The 10,731-nt window shown below is 38.2% G+C and overlaps 2 protein-coding genes across 2 annotated transcripts; one reads left to right on the top strand and one right to left on the bottom strand.

Moving 5' to 3' along the window:
* Positions 1-385: 385 nt before the first annotated feature.
* On the bottom strand, positions 386-1,324 carry LOC100981207 (olfactory receptor 51B6). Its single transcript, XM_003819041.2, has one exon. It carries the CDS (start codon positions 1,322-1,324, stop codon positions 386-388), a length of 939 nt encoding a protein of 312 aa, XP_003819089.2.
* Positions 1,325-9,418: 8,094 nt separating this feature from the next.
* Positions 9,419-10,350, top strand: LOC100979491 (olfactory receptor 51B5). The gene is given in 2 exon segments (XM_008972423.4): positions 9,419-9,917; positions 9,920-10,350. Coding segments are annotated over 2 exon segments (930 nt in total).
* The last annotated feature ends 381 nt before the right edge of the window (positions 10,351-10,731 follow it).

Here is a 10,731-nt window from a genome sequence, read left to right as displayed (position 1 = left end):
AATAGTGTGTATTATATATTAAATATATATAATAGTGTATGGGTATGTATCTGTGTGTGTATATGTATGTGTGTAAGTATGTATGTATGTATATGGTGCCAGCCATAAGCTAATCAAACAATGTGAGTTAAATTACCTGAGAAAACAATATCAGTTGAGCACTGAGATATGTACTTAGTGTTGTACATATATCTTATACAAATCAGCAATAGACAGGCAGGGTAAAATAATGTTCTAAGTAGCAGAGGGATTGATTGATTTCCACTGAAATGCTTAGGGATTGATTAGTTCTCATTGAAATGACTTTCCCTAGTTACTTATGCTGGCAACATTGTCACCCTGTCCAGGTCCCCTGAATTATTCCTCAGAGACCAGTGAAACAATGTCATGCTCTAGAGTGAGGCAGAGAGAATAAGCGAAGTATGCCACTCTGAATCTGCTTAGTTTTAATGCTATAGATAAATGGGTTCATAAAAGGTGGGAAAAGGAAGTGGAGGTAGCTCATTGTGATGTGAATGACATGAGGAACATGCTTTCCAAACCTATGAATAAATGTCAGGCAAACTACAGTGACATAGAAGACCAGGATGCAGCAGATATGAGAGACACATGTGTTGAGGGCCTTGGCCCTTTCTTCTCCAGAACCAATGCCTATGACAGTCTTGAGAATTGAAATGTAGGAGAAAAAGATGACAAGAAAGTCCAACAAGACCATTGCAAATAAAACTACAACTGGATAGAGACAGTTGAAGGTGATGTCAGCACAGGCTAGCTTGATGACATCTTGGTGTAGACAGAAAGCATGGGAGAGTACATGGGATTGACAATAGGGAAACCAGTGTAGGCGAACAACTATTGGCATAATGGACAGACCAGCCCTTGTCAATACCCCCACACCAATCTTCATTACCTGGGTGTTGGTCAGGATAGAGGTATATCTTAAGGGGTTGCGGATGGCAATGAAACGGTCATAAGCCATGGCAAGCAAGACACCTGACTCCATGACAGAAAGAGTATGGATAAAATAGGCCTGAGAGAAGCAGGCTCCATGGCCAATCTCCCTGTGATCTAACCACAGAACACCTAGCACTGTGGGCATTGTGGTCAATGTCACTCCGAGGTCTGTAGCTGCCAACATAGCTAAGAAATAGTACATGGGCTCATGGAGGTTATGATCATTCCTGATGAGAAAGAGAAGAGTGCCATTGCCAAGAAGTATGGAGATGTAGGCTGCCAATAATGGGATGAATATCCAGTGATGTGCCTTCTCCATGCCTGGGAAGCCAGTAAGCTGGAAGGTGGAAGCAGACTTATTGAGCCCCATTGCCAGCTTTGCAAAGAGGAAAATATTTACTCCAGGTAAAGCAATAGTAATCAGTTGTATAAAAGTTGCTCCTTGAGAATTCTACCTGTTCATAAGATGTTCACCAGTCCTGACTTTCAGTAACAGCAAGGATGATAATTTAGTCATTCCTAGGAGATCCTAGGTTTGGGAAAATAGACTGTATAAAGAAGATATTATTTAGGGTTTACTCTATGTAAGATTATTGGATACTACGTTGGGGATACAGCTATTCATGCAGAATAAACATTGTTGAATTCATTGTAAATCATATAACCCAGAAAATAAAAACAAAATGAAAGAAGAAATCACTATATTTGAATAGTGCTGTAATGGCCTGAAACTTATAGGTCACTTTTCATGGTGCTCTTCATCCTGACTGGTGGTATTATAGGGTGGATGTAAAGGTTTCCCAGGCTATTTGAGACCTAAAAGATCAGTAGAAAAATGGTTCTAAGCACTATTGGAAAAGCAGATATAAAGATTATATGGAAAAACAAATACACAAATTTCAGAGATTGACTTTTCTTCAATATGCCTGGAGGGAAAATTCAATTGATAAAAGCAGATATAAAGATTATATGGAAAAACAAATACACAAGTAAGAAATATATGAGCAAATACAATAAAATAGTAAATTTCAGAGATTGACTTTTCTTCAATATCCCTGGAGGGAAAATTCAATTGATGAAGCTCCAGAGACTTTTGGGTAGTTAGAAAATGACGTAAGAGTGACTTACCTGTGTGTGTTTCCAAAGCACATAGAACTCTATGTTGCCCAGCTTTATAACCCTAGTTATTGATACACTGCTTCAAAGAATTCAAATTTTCATAATATAAATTGAAGAATAAACAGTAAAATGTGGATTTGATGATAAGCTTTTGAAGGCACTAATTGATAATAGCACCAAACTACTGTTGCATATCACCTACTTGGTGATGCAAAAATAAAAATTGGTAATTTAGGCAAGATCAGGGAGAATTTTTTTTTTTAAACTATGGAATCTGATGGGATTTGACAAAAGTGAGAAGGCTCTGTGAGTCATTAGAATTCTAAGATTTCAGCTGGTGCAGGCAGCCAACCTCTGAGAATACATAAATTGTGTGTTGGTGGCATGAGCCAGAGAAAATAGGCCCACCTTCTCTTATGGTTGGTTTGGACTATACATCTCATATACTATTGAAAGAGCATATTGATGTAAATTTATGCACGATTTACAAGACCTCTTTCTGTCCATGAAAAGAATGCATCCAAGATTACTGGACTTTCATTTTCAGAAGAATTTGTTGAAGTTTCAGCTCTGCTCTTTCTAACAATAATGATCTTGGGAAAGTAATTTAATCTTGAGATTTGGTTACATAACCTGTAAACACTACTAGTGATTTCTGTCTTCTCAGTCATTCTCTTGACACAAAGTACGGGGAAATGTTTTGTAAAGAGTGGATAATTTTTTTATTTTTGTGTTTTTCTTATTGTTTCAGAGAAGCACCTTCTTTCTCTTTCTCTAGTGAGTACATGTCAGGATTATTCACCCAGAGGTGTGTCAAATGATTTCCTTTTTTTCTGTGGAAGCCTTGGGAACAGATATAAGATGATGATGGGGTTTTTAGGAGCCTGTGTTTGACTTTAAATAAAAATATTAAACTATAGTTTCTCTAATCAGCAGATAAAATGTGATATGTCTGGGTGGGAAAGGGAAAGGAGAAAAGATTGATGAGCCAGTGTGGGAACTTCTGACATAGCTAAAAGTAACGTTGAGCCTGGGGCATTGGGACTGAGGGAAGTAGAGGAGAAAGCAACTCTGTCCTCAAAAAGTGAGAAAAGGAGGTATTATTGCTCAATCTGCCTGCCAGTGAAAGGTTCAGACAATACTCAGCTTATGAAGGATTAAAGAAGCAGTATGGCAAATAAAAATTGTACATAGGTATATAACTTATTATAGGTATTCATTGTTAAATGATTACCATAATCAAACTAATTAATATATCTATCACCTCACATAATAACTTTAATTTTTTTGGTAGTAAAAATATGTGAGGTCTGCTTTCTTAGCAAATTTTAAATATACCTAAATAAAGCTGGGAGGGAAAAGATAATACAGAACATTAATCTAGTTAATTGTGTTATATTACTACTAAATAAACATATAATTGGTAAATTAAAAAAAACAGGAGTAGGAATAGCAGATAGGGAAAATAAAGCTGAGAAAGAAATGTATGGAACAAATAATTGTTGAATTTCTACCGTGTGTCAAGTATTGGACTGGGGCATTATATACACCTCATTTTTTGGGTAGAATCCTTAAAATAGCTGTTTGTCTTGTCTGTTTTCATATTGAAAACTGAGTGCTTTCACTTGATTCACTCAGTTGCTTTTGTGGTATATGACATGATCTGTGAGTTTCAGAGGGGATAAAAATCTAAAACCTTTGCCTCATCCCTGCAGCCATTCACCCTCTTCCAGGGTCTCTGTCATAGAATAGACTTGAGTTTTTATTAATGAGAAACTAATTCTCAAAGTCTCAAACTCCGCCGCATAAACTGATGGCTCTATGCAGACACCTCAGCAGGAGCCCATTCAGATGTTAACTTTCATATATTCTCTCACCTTCCCTTTGGCTTTTTTCCTTCACCTTTCCTGACACTCTTTTCTGTCTCAAGCACTTAGTATCTCCATCCTTTTTTTACCCTCTTACCTTTGGCTATTATCCTTTCTGTGATGGTTAATATTGAGTGCAAACTTGATTGGATTGAAGGATGCAAAGTATTGTTCCTGGGTGTGTTGTAAGGGTGTTGCCAAAGGAGATTAACATTTGAGTCAGTAGACTGGGAGAGGCAGACCCACCCACCCTCCGTCTGGGTGGGTACTATCTAATCAGCTGCCAGGGCGGCTAGAAGAAAGCAGGCAAAAGAAGATGGAAGAGTAGTGGATGCCTGTTACACAATATAAACTTTTCCAGGTGCTAAAGTCACACAGCTATGTGAATCTGTACCCCTGATCCAGAGGCACATATAACCCAAGCTCCGTCCAAGCTTAATTTTGAATTGGTTTATTAGTCATATGGTCAGATAGTGACTTTTTTTCTAGAAAGTATTTGAACCTCTGATGATTATAGAGGTATACCTCCTCAAGAATTTGGAAGAGTTGATTCTATATTTGGCACTTATCTGGACTTCTAGGGTAAAAGACATGGGGTTGGGGGCAGGGGGACTCTCAGGGTTAGAATGGAAGCCAGAGAGATTAAAGAATCAGTCAGGTGGAGAGAAATTACTGCAACCCCATAATTCGTGCCTGAGTCAACACCCATGCTCTGGTTTGTTCGTAGAATTGTTTGCCTTATGTGCTCCAGAATCTATCCTTCACTTTTTTATATTTGAAGAGGTAACTCTCAAAGAAACCAAGTTTTAGAGATGTCAGGGAGTCTTTAGGACCCATGCCTACTACATATATCTACTCTTAGCAGACAACACTATTACTTTTCTCTTGCTAAGAAATCAGCTTCGATCTCCCTGTCTTTCTTTGCCTTGGTTCCTGCAATGAGATCTTACAGAGGAGATTCATTAAATACACTCACTGACCTGAAACTTTGTTCCCTTCCATTCTTCAGTTCCATAGTCATATATCTCACATCTTTAGCCGTATGAAAGATTTGGGCATCATCTTTTCAGAATCTGCACATGAGCCTGGCTGGTAGGAACATTTATTTTAGAAGCTCCTCCCCAGAGACCATTCCTGATTTAGATAATTATTGTTCTTCCCTCCCTCCCTCTTCTGCTCCCTCCTCTCTTCCCTCTCTCCCTACCTCCTTCCTTCCATCTTTTTCTCTATTATTTGTGCCCTCAGCCTTGTGGGTATTGGGCTTTGAACAGCACAACTCAAGATCTCTGTCTCTGTCCTGGCTTTTACTGGAGGTTTTCCTCTGTTGGAGGTTGAATATTTTGTCTACATTGTGGCTCTGGCTCTTGCTGTGCTACTTTGGAATTATTTTATCTCATTGCATTTCATGGTCCTTACCTGTAAAACGCATATAATAATTGCCATCACAAAGTGATGTGGTGTGCTTGGCTGAAGCACCATGTGATGAGTATGCCTGCTGCATCCCCTGGAAAAGAGAAAACTTCTGGTAGGCTAAACTCAAGAAGGGAATAGTTAGTGATAACTGCAGATTGTGCATTCACGTTGGGTACTAGAGAAGGCTGCCTGAATTTTATTATATTGACTCTAGTCTATCTAGCTCTCTGCTTTCAAGCTTTCTCTGATCTAAACCAAGCAGGAAATATAGTAGAAATTCAGGTTACATAGGCCAAGAAGATATATAGGCTTTCTCTTGAGATAAACTGGGAAAGATTTGACCGTTGAAGTAAATGTAGGGAATAAATTACCTCCCAGAGGTGATACCAGAGTCTGCTGGGGCTATGAAGACAGGCTCTCTGATTCCCCACACATAAAGTTCCTACCAGTGGCTTGATTCGGCCAGTAACTTATTTGAAAAAAGAAAGATTATTTAAAAGCTTGGGGGGACTAATTAAGTGTGCCAGCTCCCTCTAAGGAGGAGTTAATACAGAGTAAATATTTCTTAAGATCCAAGTTGGCTATAAAAGGGAGACATCTGGGAAGGTGCTGTCTTTATTAATAACCACAGTGACTGCTTCTCTTAACAGACGTTGAGAAGGAACAACATGATCTAAGTCTTTAGGTAAGACACAATAACCCTGCTCTTCCTCACCATCAAACAAGTTATGGTACCTGGGAGTATGGTGAAATACTCCTAGATATATAAAGAGTGTACTAGGAGACTCCTCTGTAAGCTCTCCAGAGAAAGATAAGGAGAAGAAGTGAAGGATCTCAATAGTCCACAGCTTTGGATGTGTGCACAGATTTCAGTCTGAAGTTGATAGAACTTCAAAAGCAATTCCAAGTGCTACCAACCAACTACCTAAGACCTTCTGTACTCAGTGATGTGAATATGATTGACCCTCTCATATGTCTTCTTTCCTTTCTAAAAGATGAACAGGAAGGCACCTCTTATTCTACTACATTTTACTTTTTAAACAAAGCAGAGAAAAATTATGGCTGTAAATGTTAGAAGTTTATCTGATTTTCTAGGTGTTCCATTATAGAATCTTCTTGCTTCTATCCTCAGTCTTTATGATCTCTTTCCTTCCCTATTATTTTTTTCCTCAGCTTTTATCTCTTCTCTCATTGTCTTTCTTCTCAGAAACCAAGAGCCACAACTAGCTGAGGACACAAGAATTTTCACAAAACAAAGTAGAGTGATTCCATAGATCACTATTATAGCTGCATTAGCAGGTATGTCTGCATGGAATTCTTGGGAATGGAGAAGGGGAAACTTTAAGTTGCAGGTTATTATTGGCAAAATACAATCATTGCCTTACAGTTTGGTTAGCTTTCCCTGTAGTGATTCATCACTTGTGCTGCATATTCTCTTATAAGAAGGAATTTTTCACAAAGTTGAGATACAGTGAAAGATTAGGTTAAAGGAGATTATTGCTGAAACGTCAGAGAAGTAAGAGTGTTGACAGAGAAATGAAGTACATAGAACACAGAAGGGGAGGAGCTAAGCTGGATTATCTTTGCATCTAGTAACTGAAGAATATACATCACTCATTGTATGTTCAATAGGCACTGAATTCCGGTTTATGTCTCTCAGTCCTAGGACAGAATATGGATGCTGAAAAATGATTCTTTCAATTTTTTATTCCTTAACATCAAGCCAAAAGTGCTGAGTTGTTGCCTCACGCCCAGTTGTCTGGCATCTCTTCACTGAAACTATTACAGTTAGATCTCATCTCTATGGGTGGAAGGTAAGAGGATCATTTCCTTTGGTGGCATCTTTAGGGTAGTGCCTTACACTGACAAAGTAACTCTGAAGGGGTATACTTGGATACTACCATCTTTTTAACTTAGGATAAAAACAACTTCAAGAAGTTGTTCTGGTATGTGACAAGAAAAAAAAGCAAGGGATGCATTTGCTCTAATTCAGCTATATTTACTAATGACTCTCGATTTCCTCACAAGTAAATATGTATCCCCCTCAGACTTCCATTTTGAGTAAATGGCTTCACCATTCTTTCATTTGTTCAAACAGAAATCTAGGGGAAACCTCATTTGATTTTTCCCTCACTCCCATTTTTAATATATCAGCAAATCTTGGCACTACTTCAAAAATGCATCTGTCTCTGTTTAAGTTTTTCTATTTTTCTCTTTTTTTCATTTCCCCTGCTTCTCTCCTAGTCAAGGTCACCATGACTCTTCATATGGATTTTTAAAATAGCTTTCTAACTCATCTCTTTTCTTGTCTCTTGCTTAGTATTCTTCACATAGCAGTCTAAGTGAGTAATTTAAAAATGCAAATCAGAATATATCACCACACTATTTTCCATTGTGATTTTCAAAGTGTCCTAATGTCTTTACTACATTTATAGTAAGAACAAAACAAAACAAAAATTCCATGGTGGTCTATAAGGCCCTATGACACTTGATTACTACCTGCTTCTTTGACATCATCTATTGTCCCTCTCCTGTTTTCTTATCAAATGCCAGTCATGCTGATTTTCCCTCTGGAACAGTTTTCCTCTAGGTCTGTATAAGGTCAGGTTTTCTTTTGTATTGAGGTCTCAGTTCAAATGGGACCTCCTCATAGGTGCAGTTCTAGTTCTAGGCCCCTCAAACTGCTATACTATCTTGTATACAATACCATCCAATTAATCTACATCAAGTAGTACTGTTTTATGTTAAACTTGCATTTATATTTGTTTAAAATTGTCTTATTTATTTTTCAACTTAATTTATGGTTTATAAGATTAGGGACTTTGTCTTATTACCATTTAATTCCAGAGAGCTTTAAATATCATGGCTGTCACATGATGCGTGTTCACAAATATTAGGTGAACTAAGAAATGTATATCAGTCACATGTTAGATACTTTGCAAGGTGTTGAGCAAAGCAAATAAACACCATGTCTATATGCAAGAAGCCCCTAGTCTTGTGGCAGAAGGAATATTAAAACCTTCTCAAAGGACTAATCTCTTCTCTTCAGTAAAAGACAGCACCACGTTTAAGCGGTGAAATAGCTCTCACTCAGTATTGGGGAGAACAGATTCAGAAGCCTATGGCTGGGGATAAAGGGAAGGAAACCAGGAAGATGGATGTTTAAATACAAATGGAGAACTTGAAATGAGAGAGGTCAGATTCTAGGGAATTACTTCAGTAGGCCTATAGAAAAATAATTTAAAAAGAAAAAGACACTACTTGTAAATAAGAAACAGTAAGATGTTTAAACTGAAGGAGATACACTATTATAAGTGATGTCTTTGGCTGGCTTAATCATTTATTCCAGCCCCAAAGTCTATGATTATCTAACTTATAATTATACTGAGCTATTGTCACAAGTAGTGAGTAGTACTGAAGGATTCTACAAGAGGGTAATTCACACTAATTGTGAATGTCTGTTCCCCCTCACTAGTCCATGAAATCTGGAGGCCAAGTGTCTCTTTCTCAATCTGACTGCTCCTTAGCTACAGTGGTAGTGGCAGAGTTTCTCTTCCCACACTTTTCTTTCTTAGGCTGTTGAGACTTTAGCTGATAATTCAGTTAAGTCTTTACATGCAGGAAAATGTGGATTAGGGATCACTACTGTGAAGGCAATTACAGGTTTAGGTGGTAGACCAGAAAAAAATTAGTGTTCGCTTTCTTGAAATCCCCTTGAATGCCCCATAGAATATGAATTCTTTAAAATCTGCCTAGTTAAGGGTAACAGTTTAGAAGTTGTAGTTTACATAATTTTTTTTCTGAAGAGAACGCTTAAACAGTTGAAACTCCAAGAATTTGATTAGGTAGGTAGGAGATAGATCCTGGAATGTGCAGTTAAGAATACAAATAGTATGAGTAACCCTGAGAATGTATTTTGAGAAACAATCACTTATATTGATGTCATTATTATCTTTAGGAAAAAATTCTGAGAATGATACAGTCGAAGTGATACCTTGAAGGTGGAACTGTGCACTGTGGTAATAACAGGAACAGAAAAGACATTTCTTCTATATAAACCCAGGATGTCGTCCAACGGCAGCTCCCATCCCTTCCTATTGACTGGTTTTCCAGGCTTGGAGGCAGCTCATCACTGGATTTCCGTATTTTTCTTGTTCATGTATATATCCATCCTTTTTGGCAATGGCACCCTCCTTCTTCTCATTAAGGAAGATCACAATCTTCATGAGCCCATGTACTTCTTTCTGGCCGTGCTGGCTGCCACAGACCTGGGGCTGACCCTGACCACAATGCCCACGGTGCTGGGAGTCCTCTGGCTGGATCACAGGGAGATTGGAAGTGCAGCCTGCTTTTCCCAGGCCTACTTTATACACTCACTTTCCTTTGTCGAGTCTGGCATTCTGCTTGCCATGGCCTATGACCGTTTTATTGCCATCTGCAACCCTCTTAGATATACCTCTGTACTTACTAATACTCGAGTAGTGAAGATTGGGCTGGGAGTTCTGATGAGGGGATTTGTATCCGTTGTTGCCCCAATCACGCCCCTCTATTTTTTTCTGTATTGTCACATGTTCTTTCACATGCATTCTGCCTTCACCAGAATGTCATTAAACTCGCCTGTGCTGATACCACCTTCAACCCACTGTACCCAGTTGTGCTTGTAGTCTTTATATTTGTGCTGGATTCTCTGATTATCTTCATCTCCTATGTGTTGATACTCAAGACTGTCCTGAGCATTGCCTCCAGAGAGGAGAGGGCCAAGGATCTCGATACCTGTGTCTCCCATATCTGCTGTGTCCTGGTTTTTTATGTCACAGTGATTGGATTGTCTCTGATTCATCGTTTTGGAAAGCAGGTTCCACATATTGTTCACCTCATTATGAGCTATGTCTATTTTCTGTTCCCTCCACTAATGAATCCTATAACATATAGTGTCAAGACCAAGCAGATTCAGAATGCCATTCACCTTTTTACTACCCATAGAATTGGAACCTGATCTCCAATCATCACAGTCACTCCCACAGAATGTAAAAACTCTAATATTTAGCAGGAGAGCAAAGAAGTCTCATATCTAGCATGCATGCTCATATGACTTGGTAAAATAGGTGTTAAAATAGAGCTTCAAGTTGCCCTAAGGTATCTCTTTAAGCCCAACTCTTTAGCTAAATGTAGTTTGTACAAATTTTTGTTGCATTCCTGTAAACGGAATATTTCTCTAAGCTTTCCACTAAATTATTGTGATAACAATACTTTGGGCATCTATTGGTTGTCTATAATGTAACTAACATATGTTTATTTCATGGTATAAAGTTAGCAGATAGGAACAGAATCATAAAAATATAAAATTATTAGTTGGTTCGAGTGAAATGGAATAGAG

Source organism: Pan paniscus, chromosome 9 (genome assembly GCF_029289425.2).
Source record: "Pan paniscus chromosome 9, NHGRI_mPanPan1-v2.0_pri, whole genome shotgun sequence".
Taxonomy (NCBI): Eukaryota; Metazoa; Chordata; class Mammalia; order Primates; family Hominidae; genus Pan; species Pan paniscus.
This window is presented reverse-complemented; position numbering and strand designations above follow the sequence as displayed.